This window comes from Hyperolius riggenbachi, chromosome 10 (genome assembly GCF_040937935.1).
Source record: "Hyperolius riggenbachi isolate aHypRig1 chromosome 10, aHypRig1.pri, whole genome shotgun sequence".
NCBI classification, from domain to species: Eukaryota; Metazoa; Chordata; class Amphibia; order Anura; family Hyperoliidae; genus Hyperolius; species Hyperolius riggenbachi.
Genome location: NC_090655.1, coordinates 206865650 through 206889212, shown reverse-complemented (window position 1 = coordinate 206889212; position 23563 = coordinate 206865650). Strand labels below are relative to the sequence as shown.

At 48.5% G+C, this 23563-nt stretch overlaps 1 protein-coding gene across 1 annotated transcript in view; it reads left to right on the top strand.

The window, feature by feature from the left end:
• Window positions 1-21730, top strand: part of LOC137534266 (oocyte zinc finger protein XlCOF8.4-like) — a 32520-nt gene extending 10790 nt beyond the window's left edge. Inside the window, exons 4-7 of the mRNA XM_068255675.1 lie at window positions 8732-8855; window positions 8971-9065; window positions 15660-15771; window positions 19174-21730. Of these exons, the coding sequence (XP_068111776.1) occupies window positions 8732-8855; window positions 8971-9065; window positions 15660-15771; window positions 19174-20009 (1167 nt within the window). The 3' untranslated portion in view covers window positions 20010-21730. The remainder of the gene's footprint in view (window positions 1-8731; window positions 8856-8970; window positions 9066-15659; window positions 15772-19173) is intronic.
• The last annotated feature ends 1833 nt before the right edge of the window (window positions 21731-23563 follow it).

Below are 23563 nucleotides of genomic sequence, written 5' to 3'. Positions count from 1 at the left end.
AGGTGAGCAGTGCTAGGCAGAAGCATAACTACTGAGCTCCTGGTGGTAGAGGTGAGCAGTGCTAGGCAGGGGCATAACTACTGAGCTGCTGGCGGGAGAGGTGAGCAGTGCTGGGCAAAGGCATAACTACTGAGCTGCTGGTGGGAGAGGTGAGCAGTGCTAGGCAGAGGAATAACTACCGAGCTGCTGGCAAGAGAGGTGAGCAGTGCTAGGCAGAGAGCGGTGACCAGTGCTGGGCAGAGGAATAACTACCGAGCTGCTGGCAGGAGAGGTGAGCAGTGTTAGGCAGAGGCATAACTACTGATGAGCTGCTGGCAGGAGAGGTGAGCAGTGCTGGGGCATAACTACAGAGCTGCTGGCAGGAGAGGTGAGCAGTGCTAGGCAGAGGCATTACTACTGAGCTGCTGGCGGGAGAGGTGAGCAGTGCTAGGCAGAGGCATAACTACTGAGCTTCTGGCGGGAGAGGTGAGCAGTGCTGGGCAGAGGCATAAATACCGAGCTGCTGGCGGGACAGGTGAGCAGTGCTAGGCAGAGAGAAGTGACCAGTGCTGGGCAGTAGCATAACTACCGTGCTGCTGGCAGGAGAAGTGAGCAGTGCTAGGCAGAGGCATAACTACTGAGATGCTGGCAGGAGAGGTGAGCAGTGCTGGGCAGAGGCATAACTACTAAGCTGCTGGCAGGAGAGGTGAGCAGTGCTGGGCAGAGGCATAACTACTAAGCTGCTGGTGGTAGAGGTGAGCAGTGCTAGGCAGAGGCATAACTACTGAGCTGCTGGCAGGAGAGGTGAGCGGTGCTAGGCAGAGGCATAACTACGAATGAGCTGCTAGCGGGAGAGGTGAGCAGTGCTGGATAGTGGCATAACTACCCAGCTGCTGGCAGGAGAGGTGAGCACTACTAGGCAGAGGTATAGCTACCGAGCTGCTGGCAGGAGAGGTGGGCAGTGCTAGGCAGAGGCATAACTACTGATGAGCTGCTGGTGGGAGAGGTGAGCAGTGCTGGGCAGAGGCATAACTACTGATGAGCTGCTGGCGGGAGAGGTGAGCAATGCTAGGCAGAGGCATAAATACCGTGCTGCTGGCAGGAGAGTTGAGCAGTGCTAGGCAGATGTATAGATACTGAGCTGCTGGCGGGAGAGGTGAGCAGTGCTAGGCAGAGGCATAACTACTGATGAGCTGCTGGCAGGAGAGATGAGCAGTGCTAGGCAGAAGCATAACTACTGAACTGCTGGCAGGAGAGGTGAGCAGTGCTAGTCAAAGGCATAACTACTAAGCTGCTGGTGGTAGAGGTGAGCAGTACTAGGCAGAGGCATAACTACTGATGAGCTGCTGGTGGGAGAGGTGAACAGTGCTGGACAGTAGCATAACTACCGAGCTGCTGGCAGGTGAGGTGAGCACTACTAGGCAGACATATAGCTACCGAGCTGCTGGCAGGAGAGGTGAGCAGTGCTAGGCAGAGGCATAACTACTGAGCTGCTGGCAGGAGAGGTGAGCAGTGCTAGGCAGAGGTATAGCTACCGAGCTGCTGGCGGGAGAGGTGAGCAGTGCTAGGCAGAGGCATAACTACTGATGAGCTGCTGGCAGGAGAGGTGAGCAATGCTAGGCAGAGGCATAACTACGAGCTGCTGGCAGGAGAGGTGAGTAGTGCTAGGCAGAGGCATAACTACTGATGAGCTGCTGGCAGGAGAGGTGAGCAGTGCTAGGCAGAGGCATAACTACCGAGCTGCTAGCAGGAGAGGTGAGCAGTGCTAGGCAGAGGCATAACTACCGAGCTGCTGGCAGGAGAGGTGAGCAGTGCTAGGCAGAGGTATAGCTACCGAGCTGCTGGCGGGAGAGGTGAGCAGTGCTAGGCAGAGGCATAACTACTGAGCTGCTGGCAGGAGAGGTGAGCAGTGCTAGGCAGAGGTATAGCTACCGAGCTGCTGGCGGGAGAGGTGAGCAGTGCTAGGCAAAGGCATAGCTACTGATGAGCTGCTGGTGGGAGAGGTGAGCAGTGCTAGGCAGATGTATAGCTACCGAGCTGCTGGCGGGAGAGGTGAGCAGTGCTAGGCAGAGGCATAGCTACTGATGAGCTGCTGGTGGGAGAGGTGATCGGTGCTAGGCAGAGGAATAACTACTGATGAGCTGGTGGTGGGAGAGGTGAGCAGTGCTAGGCAGAGGCATAGCTACTGATGAGCTGCTGGCAGGAGAGGTGAGCAGTGCTAGGCAGAGGCATAACTACCAAGCTGCTGGCATTAGAGGTGAGCACTACTAGGCAGATGTATAGATACTAAGCTGCTGGTGGGAGAGGTGAGCAGTGCTAAGCAGAGGCATAACTACTGATGAGCTGCTGGCAGGAGAGGTGAGCAATGCTAGGCAGAGGCATAACTACGAGCTGCTGGCAGGAGAGGTGAGTAGTGCTAGGCAGAGGCATAACTACTGATGAGCTGCTGGCAGGAGAGGTGAGCAGTGCTAGGCAGATGTATAGATACTAAGCTGCTGGTGGGAGAGGTGAGTAGTGCTAGGCAGAGGCATAACTACTGATGAGCTGCTGGCAGGAGAGGTGAGCAGTGCTAGGCAGAGGCATAAGTACCGAGCTGCTAGCAGGAGAGGTGAGCAGTGCTAGGCAGAGGCATAACTACCGAGCTGCTGGCAGGAGAGGTGAGCAGTGCTAGGCAGAGGTATAGCTACCGAGCTGCTGGCGGGAGAGGAGAGCAGTGCTAGGCAGAGGCATAACTACTGAGCTGCTGGCAGGAGAGGTGAGCAGTGCTAGGCAGAGGTATAGCTACCGAGCTGCTGGCGGGAGAGGTGAGCAGTGCTAGGCAAAGGCATAGCTACTGATGAGCTGCTGGTGGGAGAGGTGAGCATTGCTAGGCAGAGGCATAGCTACTGATGAGCTGCTGGTGGGAGAGGTGAGCAGTGCTAGGCAGAGGCATAAGTACTGATGAGCTGCTGGCAGGAGAGGTGAGCAATGCTAGGCAGAGGCATAACTACCGAGCTGCTGGCAGGAGAGGTGAGCACTACTAGGCAGATGTATAGCTACCGAGCTGCTGGCGGGAGAGGAGAGCAGTGCTAGGCAGAGGCTTAACTACTGAGCTGCTGGCAGGAGAGGTGAGCAGTGCTAGGCAGAGGTATAGCTACCGAGCTGCTGGCGGGAGAGGTGAGCAGTGCTAGGCAAAGGCATAGCTACTGATGAGCTGCTGGCAGGAGAGGTGAGCATTGCTAGGCAGAGGCATAGCTACTGATGAGCTGCTGGTGGGAGAGGTGAGCAGTGCTAGGCAGAGGCATAAGTACTGATGAGCTGCTGGCAGGAGAGGTGAGCAATGCTAGGCAGAGGCATAACTACCGAGCTGCTGGCAGGAGAGGTGAGCACTACTAGGCAGATGTATAGCTACCGAGCTGCTGGCGGGAGAGATGAGCAGTGCTAGGCAGAGGCATAGCTACTGATGAGCTGCTGGTGGGAGAGGTGATCGGTGCTAGGCAGAGGAATAACTACTGATGAGCTGGTGGTGGGAGAGGTGAGCAGTGCTAGGCAGAGGCATAGCTACTGATGAGCTGCTGGCAGGAGAGGTGAGCAGTGCTAGGCAGAGGTATAACTACCAAGCTGCTGGCAGGAGAGGTGAGCACTACTAGGCAGATGTATAGATACTAAGCTGCTGGTGGGAGAGGTGAGCAGTGCTAAGCAGAGGCATAACTACTGATGAGCTGCTGGCAGGAGAGGTGAGCAATGCTAGGCAGAGGCATAACTACGAGCTGCTGGCAGGAGAGGTGGGTAGTGCTAGGCAGAGGCATAACTACTGATGAGCTGCTGGCAGGAGAGGTGAGCAGTGCTAGGCAGAGGCATAACTACCGAGCTGCTAGCAGGAGAGGTGAGCAGTGCTAGGCAGTAGCATAACTACCGAGCTGCTGGCATGAGGGGTGAGCAGTGCTAGGCAGAGGCATAACTACTAAGCTGCTGGCAGGAGAGGTGAGCAGTGCTAGGCAGAGGTATAACTACCGAGCTGCTGGCGGGAGAGGTGAGCAGTGCTAGGCAGAGGCATAGCTACTGATGAGCTGCTGGTGGGAGAGGTGAGCGGTGCTAGGCAGAGGCATTACTACTGAGCTGCTGGGTGGAGAGGTGAGCAGTGCTAGGCAGAGGCATAACTTCCAAGCTGCTGGCAGGAGAGGTGAGCACTACTAGGCAGAGGTATAGCTACCGAGCTGCTGGCGGGAGAGGTGAGCAGTGCTAGGCAGAGGCATAGCTACTGATGAGCTGCTGGTGGGAGAGGTGAGCGGTGCTAGGCAGAGGCATTACTACTGAGCTGCTGGGTGGAGAGGTGAGCAGTGCTAGGCAGAGGCATAACTTCCAAGCTGCTGGCAGGAGAGGTGAGCACTACTAGGCAGAGGTATAGCTACCGAGCTGCTGGCGGGAGAGGTGAGCAGTGCTAGGCAGAGGCATAGCTACTGATGAGCTGCTGGTGGGAGAGGTGAGCGGTGCTAGGCAGAGGAATAACTACTGATGAGCTGGTGGTGGGAGAGGTGAGCAGTGCGAGGCAGAGGCATAAGTACTGATGAGCTGCTGGCAGGAGAGGTGAGCAATGCTAGGCAGAAGCATAACTACCGAGCTGCTGGCAGGAGAGGTGAGCACTACTAGGCAGATGTATAGCTACCGAGCTGCTGGCGGGAGAGGTGAGCAGTGCTAGGCAGAGGCATAGCTACTGATTAGCTGCTGGTGGGAGAGGTGATCGGTGCTAGGCAAAGGAATAACTACTGATGAGCTGGTGGTGGGAGAGGTGAGCAGTGCTAGGCAGAGGCATAGCTACTGATGAGCTGCTGGCAGAAGAGGTGAGCAGTGCTAGGCAGAGGCATAACTACCAAGCTGCTGGCAGAAGAGGTGAGCACTACTAGGCAGATGTATAGATACTAAGCTGCTGGTGGGAGAGGTGAGTAGTGCTAAGCAGAGGCATAACTACTGATGAGCTGCTGGGCGGAGAGGTGAGCAGTGCTTGGCAGAGGCATAACTTCCGAGCTGCTGGCAGGAGAGGTGAGCAGTGCTAGGCAGAGGTATAGCTACCGAGCTGCTGGCGGGAGAGGTGAGCAGTGCTAGGCAGAGGCATAGCTACTGATGAGCTGCTGGTGGGAGAGGTGAGCGGTGCTAGGCAGAGGCATTACTACTGAGCTGCTGGGTGGAGAAGGTGAGCAGTGCTAGGCAGAGGCATAACTTCCAAGCTGCTGGCAGGAGAGGTGAGCACTACTAGGCAGATGTATAGATACTAAGCTGCTGGTGGGAGAGGTGAGCAGTGCTAAGCAGAGGCATAACTACCGATGAGCTGCTGGCAGGAGAGGTGAGCAATGCTAGGCAGAGGCATAACTACCGAGCTGCTGGCAGGAGAGGTGAGTAGTGCTAGGCAGAGGCATAACTACCGAGCTGCTAGCAGGAGAGGTGAGCAGTGCTAGGCAGTAGCATAACTACCGAGCTGCTGGCATGAGGGGTGAGCAGTGCTGGGCAGAGGTATAGCTACCGAGCTGCTGGCGGGAGAGGTGAGCAGTGCTAGGCAGAGGCATAACTACTGAGCTGCTGGCAGGAGAGGTGAGCAGTGCTAGGCAGAGGTATAGCTACCGAGATGCTGGCGGGAGAGGTGAGCAGTGCTAGGCAAAGGCATAGCTACTGATGAGCTGCTGGTGGAAGAGGTGAGCAGTGCTAGGCAGAGGTATAGCTACTGATGAGCTGCTGGGCGGAGAGGTGAGCAGTGCTGGGCAGAGGCATAACTACAGAGCTGCTGGCAGGAGAGGTGAGCAGTGCTAGGCAGAGGTATAGCTACCGAGCTGCTGGCGGGAGAGGTGAGCAGTGCTAGGCAGAGGCATAGCTACTGATGAGCTGCTGGTGGGAGAGGTGAGCGGTGCTAGGCAGAGGAATAACTACTGATGAGCTGGTGGTGGGAGAGGTGAGCAGTGCGAGGCAGAGGCATAAGTACTGATGAGCTGCTGGCAGGAGAGGTGAGCAATGCTAGGCAGAAGCATAACTACCGAGCTGCTGGCAGGAGAGGTGAGCACTACTAGGCAGATGTATAGCTACCGAGCTGCTGGCGGGAGAGGTGAGCAGTGCTAGGCAGAGGCATAGCTACTGATTAGCTGCTGGTGGGAGAGGTGATCGGTGCTAGGCAGAGGAATAACTACTGATGAGCTGGTGGTGGGAGAGGTGAGCAGTGCTAGGCAGAGGCATAGCTACTGATGAGCTGCTGGCAGAAGAGGTGAGCAGTGCTAGGCAGAGGCATAACTACCAAGCTGCTGGCAGAAGAGGTGAGCACTACTAGGCAGATGTATAGATACTAAGCTGCTGGTGGGAGAGGTGAGCAGTGCTAAGCAGAGGCATAACTACTGATGAGCTGCTGGGCGGAGAGGTGAGCAGTGCTTGGCAGAGGCATTACTTCCGAGCTGCTGGCAGGAGAGGTGAGCAGTGCTAGGCAGAGGTATAGCTACCGAGCTGCTGGCGGGAGAGGTGAGCAGTGCTAGGCAGAGGCATAGCTACTGATGAGCTGCTGGTGGGAGAGGTGAGCGGTGCTAGGCAGAGGCATTACTACTGAGCTGCTGGGTGGAGAAGGTGAGCAGTGCTAGGCAGAGGCATAACTTCCAAGCTGCTGGCAGGAGAGGTGAGCACTACTAGGCAGATGTATAGATACTAAGCTGCTGGTGGGAGAGGTGAGCAGTGCTAAGCAGAGGCATAACTACCGATGAGCTGCTGGCAGGAGAGGTGAGCAATGCTAGGCAGAGGCATAACTACCGAGCTGCTGGCAGGAGAGGTGAGTAGTGCTAGGCAGAGGCATAACTACCGAGCTGCTAGCAGGAGAGGTGAGCAGTGCTAGGCAGTAGCATAACTACCGAGCTGCTGGCATGAGGGGTGAGCAGTGCTGGGCAGAGGTATAGCTACCGAGCTGCTGGCGGGAGAGGTGAGCAGTGCTAGGCAGAGGCATAACTACTGAGCTGCTGGCAGGAGAGGTGAGCAGTGCTAGGCAGAGGTATAGCTACCGAGCTGCTGGCGGGAGAGGTGAGCAGTGCTAGGCAAAGGCATAGCTACTGATGGGCTGCTGGTGGAAGAGGTGAGCAGTGCTAGGCAGAGGTATAGCTACTGATGAGCTGCTGGGCGGAGAGGTGAGCAGTGCTGGGCAGAGGCATAACTACAGAGCTGCTGGCAGGAGAGGTGAGCAGTGCTAGGCAGAGGTATAGCTACCGAGCTGCTGGCGGGAGAGGTGAGCTTTGCTAGGCAGAGGCATAGCTACTGATGAGCTGCTGGTGGGAGAGGTGAGCGGTGCTAGGCAGAGGAATAACTACTGATGAGCTGCTGGTGGGAGAGGTGAGCAGTGCTAGGCAGAGGCATTACTACTGAGCTGCTGGGTGGAGAGGTGAGCAGTGCTAGGCAGAGGCATAACTTCCGAGCTGCTGGCAGGAGAGGTGAGCACTACTAGGCAGAGGTATAGCTACCGAGCTGCTGGCGGGAGAGGTGAGCAGTGCTAGGCAGAGGCATAGCTACTGATGAGCTGCTGGTGGGAGAGGTGAGCGGTGCTAGGCAGAGGAATAACTACTGATGAGCTGGTGGTGGGAGAGGTGAGCAGTGCTAGGCAGAGGCATAAGTACTGATGAGCTGCTGGCAGGAGAGGTGAGCAATGCTAGGCAGAGGCATAACTACCGAGCTGCTGGCAGGAAAGGTGAGCACTACTAGGCAGATGTATAGCTACCGAGCTGCTGGCGGGAGAGGTGAGCAGTGCTAGGCAGAGGCATAGCTACTGATGAGCTGCTGGTGGGAGAGGTGATCGGTGCTAGGCAGAGGAATAACTACTGATGAGCTGGTGGTGGGAGAGGTGAGCAGTGCTAGGCAGAGGCATAGCTACTGATGAGCTGCTGGCAGGAGAGGTGAGCACTACTAGGCAGATGTATAGATACTAAGCTGCTGGTGGGAGAGGTGAGCAGTGCTAAGCAGAGGCATAACTACTGATGAGCTGCTGGCAGGAGAGGTGAGCAGTGCTAGGCAGAGGCATAACTACCGAGCTGCTGGCAGGAGAGGTGAGTAGTGCTAGGCAGAGGCATAACTACTGATGAGCTGCTGGCAGGAGAGGTGAGCAGTGCTAGGCAGAGGCATAACTACCGAGCTGCTGGTGGGAGAGGTGAGCAGTGCTAGGCAGTAGCATAACTACCGAGCTGCTGGCATGAGGGGTGAGCAGTGCTGGGCAGAGGCATAACTACCAAGCTGCTGGGATGAGAGGTGAGCAGTGCTGGGCAGAGGTATAACTACTGATGAGCTTCTGACTGGATAGGTGAGCAGTGCTAGGGAGAGGCATAACTAATGAGCTTTTGACGGGAGAGGTGAGCAGAGCTAGGCAGAGGCATAACTACCATATGCCTCTTGCTCCAGGTGCCCTTTAACAATTGAAATAAACATTCTGCTTTCTGACCATTGAATTACCACTAAGATTCTGATATTACCTATGAATCATTTGAAATTTGAATTTTTCAATTTTTCTTAAAGATAAGGGAACAGAAAACAGGTGGCAAGATCGGTTGAGTAGGTTAGATGGTCAATGCACTCCCACCCCAACTTCTTAAAAATGCCCATTGTCCTGCAGGCAGTTGCACAGTCTTGGGGAAACTGAAGCCCTTTCTGCAGCTTTCCTTGCCATTTTTCTTTTTATGCCTTCTTTAACTCTAGTGCTGGGAATTATGGTATATTATCCAGTAACATCAAGGAAGTGTCTGTATGGTGACTGTATTATTGTGTGTGTCAGGTTCCTATTAGATGTCAGGATGTCACAGTCTGTCTATCCAAGGAGAAGGAGAACTGTTTAGAAGGACAGAAAAATGTCTACATTGACATTGTGATGAAGAACCAGTCTCTGCTAACATCACCAGGTAAGAAGAGACTTTCATTCTATTATGATGTAAAAAGCAGTGCAAATCATCTACCTACATCCTCTGATATAAGGACATAAAAACAACATAACCTGCGTGTGTGTGTTTCCTACAGATAGATCCAGCAGAAACCCACCAGAGAGATGTAAAGGTCCTCTTCAGTCTCAGGGTTCTGCTCTGGAAGATCAGAAGGGCTCACAGGATTCTTGGGTACATGGAACACAAGGTCTTATACAATAATAAAATTGTGGTATTCACACTGGATGGGAGAAAGGTTGTCACTTCTTTACATATACTGACTGCTACTTAATTATGAAGATGTTTCTGTCTTAATTTTTACATTATTTTGTGGCCCCTTTGTCTGAATCTATTTTGATTATGAAATCTTTATTCGTTCATTTAAAGCAAACCTGTAGGATTCCCCCCAAAAAGTGACATACTTACCTAATTAGAGGGAATCCTCTGATCCACAAGCCCACCATTGCTGCACAGGGCCCTCTGAACCTATCCCACAAGATCTTGCCAGATATGTTTGCATTACTCTGCTGCGCTTTGTGCACAAGGGTGGCTGTACATACGCATGTGTTGTATTGCCGCACTCATACACGCAAGGGAGCACGGCCGAAAAAAAGAAGAGGGTGCTGGCAAACTGAATAGGACATGGGAAACCTCTGTACCGTTCAAAGGCTTCCCTCCACTTAGGTTAGGACAGTAGAGTCCCGGTTAACTGGGTCTCTACCAACCGGCAGTCTCAACCAACCGGCAGTAAATGGGGTAGCCATGGTGGCATGCCACACTCCCTCTCATTTTGTAGTGCAGTAGAAACCTGTAACAATAGCTTTGGGCACCGGTCCTCTTCACTTTTACAGTTGACGGCTGCTCTGGTTCATCCTTGTATGGCCCCCAATATGTCACGTAGCACAGTAGAGGATACAACAATGCAGTTAGCAGCTGCAGGAAGTGACGAGGACCTTCGCTCTGGTAAGTGGTTTCTACAGCATGTTGCTCAGCGTTCGCTCTGTGGGGAATGGAGGGCTAGTTTTATTCTGAGCCCCCAGTTGCTTGAACTCTCCGGCAGGGATGACACTTGCATCTGCCGAAAGTGGCAGCGATTTTCCGTGAGCGAATCTGCAGTGTCTGCTGACTTTTGACAACCGCTGACTGCCAGCAAAAGGGTATCACACACATTGTGCGAGAAAAAGCAGCAAAGCCGGTAATTTCTTTTTACCCACAGCAGGAAGAAAACATGTTACTCACACTTCACTGTGATTCTGCATTAGGAAGCATTATGTGCATTTTACCGTGCATTTTTGTGCTGCGGGAAATCGGTCGCGATTTGGGGAGATCTTAAAGGGAGGCTTCCATATGTATTTTCTTTTAAGCCATACCAGTTGCCTGTCTATCCTACTGATCTTTTTTGCTGCAATATTGTCTGAATCGCACAACCTAAACTAGCATGCAGCGAATCCAGTCAGACTTCAGTCAGAGCACCTGATCAGCATGCTTGTTCAGGGTCTATGGCTAAAATTATTAAAGGCAGAGGATCAGCAGGACAGCCAGGCAATCTGCATTGTTTAAAAGAAAATAAATATGGCAACCTCCTATATCCCTCTCCCTTTAGGTTCCCTTTAACCATTTCCGGACCGCAGTGATAGAGATCTACGCCCTGTTTTGATGGGCTCCTGGCTGGCAAGGCGTAGATCTCTATCACCGGCGCCGCCGCTCCCCGCCGCGATCGCGCGCACCGAACCGGCTGCACTTAGCTGTCTTATGACAGCTAAGGCTTCCGGGTATCGGCAGGAGCCGTCACTGATTGGCTCCCTGCCGTGTGATCGCTGTGAGCCAATCACAGCGATCACCCTCCGAAAGGCAACATAGTTGCCGTTCCGCCTCCCTCTCCGCCTCCCTCTCCCTGTCACTGTGGATCTTGTGTGACAGGGAGAGACGCACAGCCTGCAGCCGTGACAGGCTGTGCGATTTTAGTGTAAAAATAAACTTTTTTCCAGCTCCCCCTCCCCATGTATCCCTTGATCCCCTCCCAACCACCTATATATAGATCTATATATATATATATAGATCTATCTATATATATATATATATATATATATATATAGATCTATATATATATATATATATATATAGATCTATATATATATATATATATATATAGATCTATATATATATATATATAGATCTATATATATATATATATATATATATATATATATATATATATATATATATATATATATATATATATATATATATATATATATATATAGATCTATATATATATATATAGATCTATATATATATATAGATCTATATATATATATAGATCTATATATATATATATATATATATAGATCTATATATATATATATAGATCTATATATATATATAGATATATATATATATATATATATATATATATATATAGATCTATATATATAAATAGATCTATATATATAAATAGATCTATATATATATATAGATCTATATATATATAGATCTATATATATATAGATCTATATATATATAGATCTATATATATATATAGATCTATATATATATAGATCTATATATATATAGATATATATATATAGATCTATATATATATATATATATATATATATATATATATATATATATATTACTGGATTGTGATTTTAACCACTTGCCGGCCGCCCCTACCTAGGGGCGGCGGCAAAGTGGAGCCCGCAACGACCGCGCAATACGCCGATCGGCGGCGGCTCGTTGCGGACTAGCTGCCGGGGATCGCACGCTGGATGTGCCCACCCGCGACGTCAACCCGCCAGCCAATTAGCAGCGGCGGCGGGTTGTTAACCCCCGATCTTCCGCATGTAAAGCGGATAATACGCTTTGTAATGTATACAAAGCGTATTATACAGGCTGCCTCCTGCCCTGGTGGTCCCAGTGATTGAGGGACCACCAGGGCAGGTTGCAGCCCTCCTAGTAAGTACCCAAGCACACTGATCCTGCCCCCTGATCGCCCACTGCACCCATCAGACCCCCCCTGCCCACCCCTGGGACACCTGTTTGCACCCATTCACCCCCCTAATCACCCATTAATCACTCCCTGTCACTATCTCAACGCTATTTTTTAGATTAGGTCCTAAACTGCCCCCTGGGGGCTCCTGAACACACCCCCCCCCACACCCTTAGATCCTCCCTAGACCCTCCCCCCTGTGTACTGTATACATCTATTCTTCCCTATAATCACCCACTGATCACCTGTCAATCACCCATCAATCACCCCCTGTCACCACCTGTCACTGCCACCCATCAGATCAGACCCTAACCTGCCTTTTGTGGGCACCTGATCACCCACCCACACCCTCAGATTGCGTGCAGACCCACCCTCAGATCACCTCTGAAAGTGCATTGTTTACATCTGTTCTCCCCTCTAATCATCCACTGATCACCCATCAATCACCCCGTCACCACCTGTCACTGCTACCCATCAGATCAGACACTAATCTGCCCCTTGCGGGCACCCAATCACCTGCCCACACCCTAAATTAGCCCCCCAGACCCCCTCTGATCAACTCGCCAGTGCATTGCTTGCATATATTCTCCTCTGTAATCACCTACTGATCACCTATCAACCACCCCGTCACCCCCTGTCACCACCTGTCACTGCTACCCATCAGATCAGGCCCTAATATGCCCCCTGCGGGCTTCTGATCACCCGGCCAAACCCTCACCCGCCCCACCGCAGTGACAGAAATTTTTTTTCTGATCACTGCTGGTACGACTTAATTGCCATGTCCAGGTCATGATTTGAGAACATTCCTGCACTTCAGTGCCAATACAACCTGTCATCTAAGAAGCCACCCTGCTTATGACCGGTTCCACAAAATTCGGCCCCTCATAGACCACCTGTCATCAAAATTTGCAGATGCTTATACCCCTGAACAGTCATTTTGAGGCATTTGGTTTCCAGACTACTCCTCGTGGTTTTGGGCCCCTAAAATGCCAGGGCAGTATAGGAACCCCACAAGTGACCCCATTTTAGAAAGAAGACACCCCAAGGTATTCCGTTAGGTGTATGACGAGTTCATAGAAGATTTTATTTTTTGTCAAAAGTTAGCGGAAATTGATTTGTATTGTTTTTTTCACAAAGTGTCATTTTCCACTAACTTGTGACAAAAAATAAAATCTTCTATGAACTCACCATACACCTAATGGAATACCTTGGGGTGTCTTCTTTCTAAAATGGGGTCACTTGTGGGGTTTCTATACTGCCCTGGCATTTTAGGGGCCCTAAACCGTGAGGAGTAGTCTAGAAACCAAATGCCTCAAAATTACCTGTGAATAGGACGTTGGGCCCCATAGCGCACCTAGGCTGCAAAAAAGTGTCACACATGTGATATCGCCGTACTCAGGAGAAGTAGTATAATGTGTTTTGGGGTGTATTTTTACACATACCCATGCTGGGTGGGAGAAATCTCTCTGTAAAGGGACAATTGTGTGTAAAAAAAATCAAAACATTTTAATTTACAGAGATATTTCTCCCACCCAGCATGGGTATGTGTAAAAATACACCCCAAAACACATTATACTACTTCTCCTGAGTACGGCGATACCACATGTGTGACACTTTTTTGCAACCTAGGTGCGCTAAGAGGCCCAACGTCCTATGAGTACCTTTAGAATTTCACAGGTCATTTTGAGGCATTTGGTTTCTAGACTACTCCTCACGGTTTAGGGCCCCTAAAATGCCAGGGCATTATAGGAACCCCACAAGTGACCCCATTTTAGAAAAAAGACACCCCAAGGTATTCAATTAGGTGTATGGGGAATTCATAGAAGATTTTATTTTTTGTCACAAGTTAGTGGAAAATGACACTTTGTGAAAAAAACAATAAAAATCAATTTCCGCTAACTTGTGAAAAAAAAATGAAATCTTCTATGAACTCCCCATACTACTAACGGAATACCTTGGGGTGTCTTCTTTCTAAAATGGGGTCACTTGTAGGGTTCCTATACTGTCCTGGCATTTTAGGGGCCCTAAACCGTGAGGAGTAGTCTAGAAAATAAATGCCTCAAAATGACCTGTGAAATCCTAAAGGTACTCATAGGACTTTGGGCCCCTTAGCGCAGTTAGGGTGCAAAAAAGTGTCACACATGTGGTATCGCCGTACTCAGGAGAAGTAGTATAATGTGTTTTGGGGTGTATTTTTACACATACCCATGCTGGGTGGGAGAAATATCTCTGTAAATGTACAATTGTGTGTAAAAAAATCAAAAGAAATCTCATTTACAGAGATATTTCTCCCACCCATCATGGGTATGTGTAAAAATACACCCCAAAACACATTATACTATTTCTCCTGAGTAAGGCGATACCACATGTGTGACATTTCTTTTGCAGCCTAGGTGCGCTAAGGGGCCCAAAGTCCTATGAGCACCTTTAGGCTTTACAGGGGTGCTTACAATTTAGCACCCCCCAAAATGCCAGGACAATAAACACACCCCACAAATGACCCCATTTTGGAAACTAGACACTTCAAGGTATTCAGAGAGGGGCATGGTGAGTCCGTGGCAGATTTCATTTTTTTTTGTCACCAGATAGCAGAAATGGAAACTTTTTTTTATTTATTTTTTTTGTCACAAAGTGTCATTTTCCGCTAACTTGTGACAAAAGATAAAATCTTCTATGAACTCACCATGCCTCTTAGTGAATACTTTGGGGTGTCTTCTTTCCAAAATGGGGTCATTTGGGGGGTATTTATACTATCCTGGAATTCTAGCACCTCATGAAACCTGACAGGTGCTCAGAAATGAGAGAGATGCTTCAAAATGGGAAAATTCAATTTTTGCACCATAGTTTGTAAACGCTATAACTTTTACCCAAACCAATAAATATACACTGAATGGGTTTTTTTTAATCAAAAACATGTTTGTCCACATTTTTCGCGCTGCATGTATACAGAAATTTTACTTTATTTGAAAAATGTCAGCACAGAAAGTTAAAAAAATCATTTTTTTGCCAAAATTCATGTCTTTTTTGATGAATAGAATAAAAAGTAAAAATCGCAGCACCAATCAAATAGCACCAAAAGAAAGCTGTATTAGTGACAAGAAAAGGAGGTAAAATTCATTTAGATGGTAGCTTGTATGACTGAGCAATAAACCATTTAAGCTGCAGTGGTCTGAATGGAAAAAAGGCTCTGGTCCTTAAGGGTGCAAAGACTGCAGTCCTTAAGTGGTTAAAAGTGGAGGAACTTTATTGACTGGGTTGATTCTCATATAGTCAGTGATTTTGTGAGTTCCCCTGAAAGAGGATTATAGAACACCTGAACAGAGAGGTATATGGAAGCTGCCAAATTAATTTCTTTTTTTAAAAATACCAATTGCCTTGCTGTCCTGCTGATTATTCACATACCCGAAACAAGTATGAACTAATCTTGACATTTATGTCAGAAACATCTGATCTGCATGCTCGCTCACGGTCTATGGCTAAAGGTATTACAGGAAATGGACCTGCAGGACAGCCAGGCAACTGGTATTGTTTAAAAGGAATAAATATGCCAGCCTTCATATCTTTCTCACTTCAGGTGTCCTTTAAGCCTCTGAATGTAAAAACTGGTCAGTGGCCCGTTTTAAACTCTCACACGATTATTTTATCTGGTTCGGGACTGCGGAAGTGAGAATCTACACCGCATCAGAAGCCTCTTTTACACAAAGGACACAATGCATACTAAGCTACCAGATGGTATATTTAGATGTGTATCTAGAGATGGGCTTTAATGTTATCTGTTTCTATTTGTGTATCAGGATGAAAATCCCATTCATGTTAAAGTTGAGGTGAAAGAGGAGGCAGAAGAGGCGTGTGTGAGGGACGATGAGCTGTGTAAGGAGGAGGAGATTCCCATAGAGATCAGCACAGGTGAGGAATTCAAACAGAGATCAGACTTTCCTTGCATGTTCTTGTGGAGTGCAGCTGCACAACTGAAGAGGTGTTCTGTATCCCTCAGTTCTCGGATAAGTGAGTGGTGTGATGGCATGGCAAGATTTGCCAGTAGGCACAGTAGACATGTTAAGAGGCTGCTGGTACTGTAGAGGTGACTGATTCTGCCTCCCATCCTCCTGCTGATGCTACCTCATCCTGAAAAGCACACAGAATAGTGTATTGTTGCTTCCATATACACCCGGGTCCTTTCCTCTGTAATTCGACTATCACATCATTTCTGATTTTGGCACTGTGATCACGTTGTCTGCTGGTACTTGTCATGTGACACAGTGGCGTAGCTAGGGTATTTGACACCCGGTGCTGATTATATTATGGAAACCCACACACCTCAATCAAATATTGTTTTGTTTTTTAGATGGGGGGTTGCAATAAGTGCATTGTAGTAACATTTTGGGATAAAGATGTGAAGGTGCATGGCATGGCCGTGATAGGATGTGGGCAGAGCCAACTGTGTGGGTCCAAGCTTCCTTTTAACCACTTGACGACCAGTGGCTTTTCCTATGATCTGTGCTGCGTGGGCTCTCCAGCCCGCAGCACAGATCGGGATAGAGCCAGGGTGATCAGACTTACCCCCTTTTTTCCCCACTAGGGGGATGTCCTCCTGGGGGGGTCTGATCGCCGCCGGCTTGCTGCGCTTTGCGGGGGGGGGGGCTCTTCAAAGCCCCCCTCCGCAGCGTTCTCAGCGCTCCGTCCCTCTCCCTCCCTCTCCCTTCCCCTCTGAGCTGCGCAGGACGGATATCCGCCCTGCGCATTGTAGGATAGGCTTCAGCCTATCATATGCCGGCGATCCCCGGCCAATCAGAGGCCGGGGATCGCCGATCTGCCTTACGGCGCTGCTGCGCAGCAGCGCCGTATGATGTAAACAGCGGGGATTTCTTCCCCGCGTGTTTACATTTTGCCGGCGAGCCGCGATCGGCGGCTCTCCGGCTGTTCACGGAGACACCCTCCGTGAACTGACATGGAAAGGCCGCTCGATCGAGCAGCCGTTTCCATGGTAACCCGCAGACGACCAGTTTACGCAAATCGGCGTTAGCTGGTCGTCAAGAGGTTAAAACACAATTAGACAAAACGGCCCTAAAGGTAATTAAACAACATCTCCCCCCCCCCCCCCACCCGAAAGAATACGATACATTTGCGAAAACTGTGTGATGCTACCGTGCCAATATTAACTAAAATCACTGAGGAATGCCATGAAGAATTAAGGCATTTCTGAAGGCAAAAAGGGGCCAAACTCCGTTCTAGCAAGACATACCTCTTAAAGTGGCCAGCACAATATATCAAGTTTCCTGTTGTGTTTCTTTCGGTTCACGTATTAGCATATGTTACCTTCGACACATGCATTACAGAAAACATTACCCCCAACACATGCAATGCAGCAAATGTTACATCTGACACATTCAATGGAGCAAACACTACCTCTGACACATGAAATGCAGACAAAAGTTACATTTCAAACATGAAATGCAGCAAACGTTACCTCCAGTACATGGAATGCACCAAAATGTTTTCTCTGACATATGAAATGCAGCAAATGTTACTTCTGACACATGAAATACAGAAAATTTTACCTCTAACCGTGTCCCCCTGCAAAATATGGATGTTGCGGTGCGTCTTGCGAATATCTCACCTGCTTCTGATGCATTCATGCTCCACGGCAGCCAGCCGCTCTCTGCCCACCCGATCTCTGCATGTTGAGTCTAATTATGTGACATGCAGGAAAAAGGAAGTAGAGTGAACCACCAGCCGCAAAGAAGCATGGAGATATCAGGATCAGGTGAGAGACTCACAAGATGCACCACTTCACCCATACTCTGCAGTAGGACACATGAGGAGTCCCATGGAGAGGGAGGAATGCATTGCATCACCCCACTGCCACTGCAAAGGCTGGAGCTGGGTGTTACCCTTAGTATGGTAACACCCGGAGTGGCTCTGGAGATATAAATATAACAATATTTTTATAGCGCTTTTCTCCCTGGGGACTCAAAGCGCTGTGACCCTGCGTTATGCAGTCTCAAAGGCTCGGGAAAAGAGGTGAGTTTTTAGCCTTTCTTTTAAAGCTGTCCAGAGAAGGAGCCTCTCGTACTGATTGTGGAAGTGAGTTCCATAGAGTAGGGGCTGCTTAGGAAAAGGCCCGAGCACCAAATGTTAGGTGTATACTGGGAATAACCAGCTTCATCTTGTTGGCAGAGCAAAGGGTGCGTGGAGGGGCATAAAGTTCCAATAGATCCACCATGTATTTGGGTCCCATGTGGTTTAGAGCCTTGAATGTCAGCAGGCAGATTTTAAAATGGATTCTCCATTTTACTGGCAACCAGTGAAGAGTTTGCAGTACTGGAGTGATGTGTGAGCTGCGGGGGGCATTGGCTAGGAGTCTGGCTGCAGCATTCTGTACTAGCTGTAAGGGGCGCAGAACCTTATCTGTAGATCCGATTAACAGGGCGTTGCAGTAGTCTAGGCGGGAGGATACAAATGCGTGAACCAGGGCAGGTAGGTCTTCACCTGGGATAAGGTGTTTGATTCTAACTATATTTCTTAGATGGAAGAAGGAAGACTTGACAACAGCTGATATCTGCTGTCTGAGTTTTAGATTTCCATCCAGGATTACCCCAAGGTTTCGCACAGTCTTTATACTGTACGGTATCTCCCCGAATTGCTAGTTTGAGGTGGTTTTGAGGTGGTGAGCGTTTTGAACTTTATCCATCATGTGTGGACCACCTACCACCAACACCTCTGTTTTGTAAGAGTTCAGCCTCAACCAGCTGGTGTTCATTCAGTTTTGTAAATCCACTAGACACGCATTTATGGATGCTGATGGGTCTCAGGTGCCAGGCTTGAAGGACATATACAGTTGTGTGTCATCTGCATAACAATGGTATCCTAGGCCATAGTTCTGGATTATTTTGCCCAGTGGGAGCATGTAGACCCTATGATGTGATGGGACTGCTATCAACTGATCACAGTAACACCTAGCTGCACCTTATTACGAGCCAGAACTCACCAAGTCCTCTTAGAAACCAGTGTTTTGACTGACAGTATGTAGAATCCTGATAACTCCACCCCATTCATGGCCTGAAGCAGATGCAGGGATTACCTTCTAACTACACATAGTGCCATCTCCTAGATGGCATGATTTGAAATCAAAACAAGAATTGTGATTATGTGTTGCAATAGATAAATACTCACTGTAGGTATGTGGCTGCTTTATTACAACTGAAATATGCTGCAATAGAATTAGAACTTGTCAAAATACAAAATATTGTTTTTATTACCTTCCTGGACCTAGGCTTTGAGTTTATAAATTCCTCTTTTTTTTCCTAGATGGACAATACATCAGGAAACGCCCAGACAGACATCCCATTGATTCTCCATATTGTAAAATAGAAGATGATGATGACGTCACATCTGATTCTTCAGAAGAAAACCCCATCACCGCAAATCTCCGCCAAACACCTCCCAGTGCAGATCTGTTACCTGACCTCTCTACACATGGGGATAGTTTTCCTGATCATGCCCCTCCTGTTATCCATCATACAGGTCAAAGAGGGGGCGAAACGTTCCTTTGTTCTGAGTGTGGTGAATGCTTTGCTCAATGGGAAGAACTTATCTCGCACCGAAAAGATCACATAGTGGAGAAGCCGTTTTCATGTTCAGAATGTGGGAAATGTTTTACTAGAAGATGGAACCTTGCTAAACATCAGAGAACTCACTCTGGGGAGAAACCGTATTCGTGTTCTGACTGTGGGAAATCTTTTTCCCAGAGAAGCACTCTTACCACACATCAAAAGACACATAGTGGGGAGAAGCCATATGCATGTTCAGTGTGTGGGAAATCTTTTACCTTGAGGAGCAGTCTTATCTCACATCAGGTTGTTCATACAGGGGCGAGGCCCCATTCATGTTCAGAATGTGGGAAATGTTTTGGAAGAAGATGGGAACTTGCTGTACATCAGAGAACTCACTCGGGGGAGAAACCTTACTCTTGTTCCGAATGTGGGAGGTGTTTTTCCCAGAGGAGTACTCTTATCACACATCAGATAACTCATAAAGGAGAAAATCCTTATTCGTGTTCCAAATGTGGACAGTGCTTTATTAAAAGATTGGACTTTGATAATCATCAGAAATCACACTCAGCAGAGAAGCCTGTTCTTACCTAACGTTAACCTCTATTCCCCTTTTATATAAAGTTAGAAAAAAAGTTGAAAAAAATGAATAGCACATACAAGGTCAGTGTTCTCCCCACAAATTTTTTCCAGCTAGGTGGCATGAAAAAATAGCTGGGTGATGCGAGATGAGATAATGGAAGGCCGGTGCTTCTCTGCACAAGTCTGCTTACAGCAGAGGAGGAGGCGAGCTGATGACAGCCGGGTGCTCACCAAAATTAACGGGGTGGACCACCTGGCTAAAAGAGCCTGGGGAGAACACTGAAAGTAGTAAGATCAAAGACTGCCAATAAAAATGTTTTGTTAGTTTGTTTTTTACTATTGTCAGGTATGTTGTGGTTATTTACTTACTGTACATTACATTCAGAATGTTTCATATACAGTATAGTATCTGAATTTGGGGATCTACTGCCATTCTTCCCTGCAGATCATCTCAGGGTTGGGTGGAGACCATAGGGGAAATATTTTCAGGTCTCTGTAGAGTCATCTGATCAGGTTCATAGCTGGCTCTGTCTGTGCTATTGAAGGACAATAAGGCCTTGTTTGCATTGCGTTTGGCTGCTTGCATGTCCGTCTGCGGTGGGCCTTTTTTTTAAAGCGTTTTTTTTTTTCGTCGATTTTCTGTGCGTTCGCTCGTTTTTGTGGGCGTTTTTGTAAGTGCTTTTGCAGAGCTCTTCTGTCTTTTGATCCCAAAAAAATCCAGAAAAAAATAAATCGCCTCAAAAATGCCCCAAGCACCGCTTTTTTGAAGGGGATCGCAAACAAACCGCTCAGATATGAACTCTCTCTCATAGAGAATCATTGCACAATCGCTTTCAGGGCGATTTTGAACATTTTACAAATACGCCTATAATGTGAACAAGGCCTCACAGGGTGGTCTCTTAGGGTCTGAGCCCACTGATGCAGTTGTATCCGCTTCTGTCCACTTTTCAGCATCTCTACATTGATGTTTAACTGAAAAGTGGACACAACTGCGTCAGTGGGCTCAGGCCATTAGTAAAACAAAGTTTGTCAGCATACCAGACGTTTCAAATGCAACACACTTTTATTGTGCAGTATACCTTGAGAAAGGGGGACCCTGTGAGGCTCCCGAAATAAATGTTGGTCTTCATGTGGATTACTGCTTAATAAAAGTGTATTGCATTTGAAACATCTGGGGGTTGATTCACTATCAAAAATAGTGTGAGTAAGCCCTGGATCGACCTGGAATTTCCGGGATTAGACACTGATTTGTATATGACCTGTTAAACTTATTTGTGTCTCTCCATAGGACTCCCTGTCCCTCTCCTCCCCCCCTCTCTCTTTCTTACCCCCCCCCCCCCCCCTCTTTTCTCTCCCCTATCCTTTCTTCTTCCTGCTCTCTATACCCTCTCCAACTTGCTCCTGCTTGGGCAAGAGGTGGGGGCACATAGGGTGAAGTCGGAAAGATTTTCCCCTTCTCCCTCCAATAGCCTTTTCAGGACCAAGGGATCTCGACACTGCCCGTCGAGAAACCCCTCAGGTTTGAGCGTTCATGTTTTCTATGTTCTATGTTAATGTTTTACTTGTACATGCTCATACTTCTGGTTGTGATTCCCCGGTACCTGATGCCGCGCGCTGCCGGATTGTCTCAACCACGGTCTAGTTCACCAATGCGATCCCCAACGTGGGATACACTTACAAATGTGTACAACTGTTTTGACTGTTTTTATATGTTAAAAATTTCAATAAAAATATTGAAACAAAAAAAATAGTGTGAGTAACCTCCTGTTACAAGTGCTGTTTAATCAGCGTGCCTTAAATGTAAGAAACTGCATTACCCTCAGTGACAGGAGCTGTAGTGCAGCATAGTAAGCACTAGTAACTTTACGCCCGCTATTTGCCAGTAACTGTCACAGGCAGCCTATTGGCCCAATCAAAGTGCAGGGATCACGTCCTTTAAAGTGACTAAACCAGAAGGGGCTCAGGGCGAGATGAGTGGAGCACCCGTTAGTGGCAAATAGCGGTCGTAAGGTTACAAGCGCTAGCTATGCTGCACTACAGCAGCATAGCATGCGCTCCTGTCACTGAGGGTAATTACGCACACTACACTACCACTAGCATGTGTAGCGTGCAGTCTCTTACATTTAAGGCACACCGATTAAATTGCGTGAGTAACAGGAGGTTATTCGTGCTATTTTTGATAGTGAATCAACCCCCTGGTGTACTGAAGAACTGTGTTTTACATGTTCATTGAGTGACACTGCCTATGTCACGTCGTCAAGGACTAAGAACCTAACAATGGTGTGCCTGCACCACTTCTGGACTTGCAGGGTGGTCTCTAAGCCACATCTTTGTTCTGTTCTTAGGGGTGTTGTCTTGTTGGAAGGTGCACTTTTAGCCTAGACTTAAGCCTTGCCCACACACACTAGATGGTTCTCAGCTGAGGCGGCTGGTCAGGGCTGCCTCTGTTGAGAATTTAGTGTTCTCTCTTGATACATCGATGAGCTATCTACATGGTGGATTGACTCAGCTGAGAGTATTCTCCTACTCACACCACCTGCTCCAAGCCACTCAGTTGTGTGCCGTGCCATTGCTCTTCCCCGCTCCATAGCAACAGGATGCTTCGCTAGCCTGGAGGCTAATGACACATTTGTACACCATTGTCACCTGAGGATCCCGTCTGTAATTTGTATCCAGTCCCTTCCCGTAAGAAACCACCCTACAACAAAATTGGCCTCAATTCACTAAGCAGTTTAGACTAGTCTACTGATGGTTTGGTGTAATGTTTTAGACCTGTTCAAACATTCAGTAATTAGGTCGGTAAAACAGGGGAAATGATCAAAAGATGCAATTCACAAAGGCAAATAAGGATTAACCACGCCCACGTTTTCTGACAGAGATTAGATCAGCTGATTTCTGTTGGTAATGTAATTCTGTGAGGTATTTTAGATGTGAGGATGGAACCTTTTGAATTATTATGCAGGAGTTTAATTGTATCCAGAGAAGAGCTCTTTAGAGGAGAAAGATGTCAGTCATAGCTACTCATTTGTAAATTGCATCTTTTGATAATTTCCCCTGCTTTACCAAACTTATTACAGAATGTTATAGACCAGGTGTAAACCATCCGGAAATGTATTAAAATTGAACACTCGCATGTTCCTCGGCATATAGTACAGCATAGAGTTTTATAGGGCTCTTCCACATTCGGTGGCCATCCGGCTAGGCTTAAAGAGGCACTTAAGTGAGGAAAAAAAATTGAGTTTTACTCACCTGGGGCTTACCTCAGCCCCCTGCAGCTGATCGGTGCCCACGACGAGTCGCTCTGATGCTCCGGGTCCCGCCGGCGGCCACTTCCGGTTTCGCCGTCAGGACCCGTCAGGCTGGGGAACGCGGCTCATGCTACGCGTTCCCAGCCAAAATAGCACCCCTATGCGGCCATATGTCCGCATACGGGTGCCTATGCGGACATATGGCCGCATAGGGGGTGCTATTTTGGCTGGGAACGCGTAGCATGAGCCGCGTCACCAGCCTGACGGGTCCTGACGGCGAAACCGGAAGTGGCCGCCGGCGGGACCCGGAGCATCAGA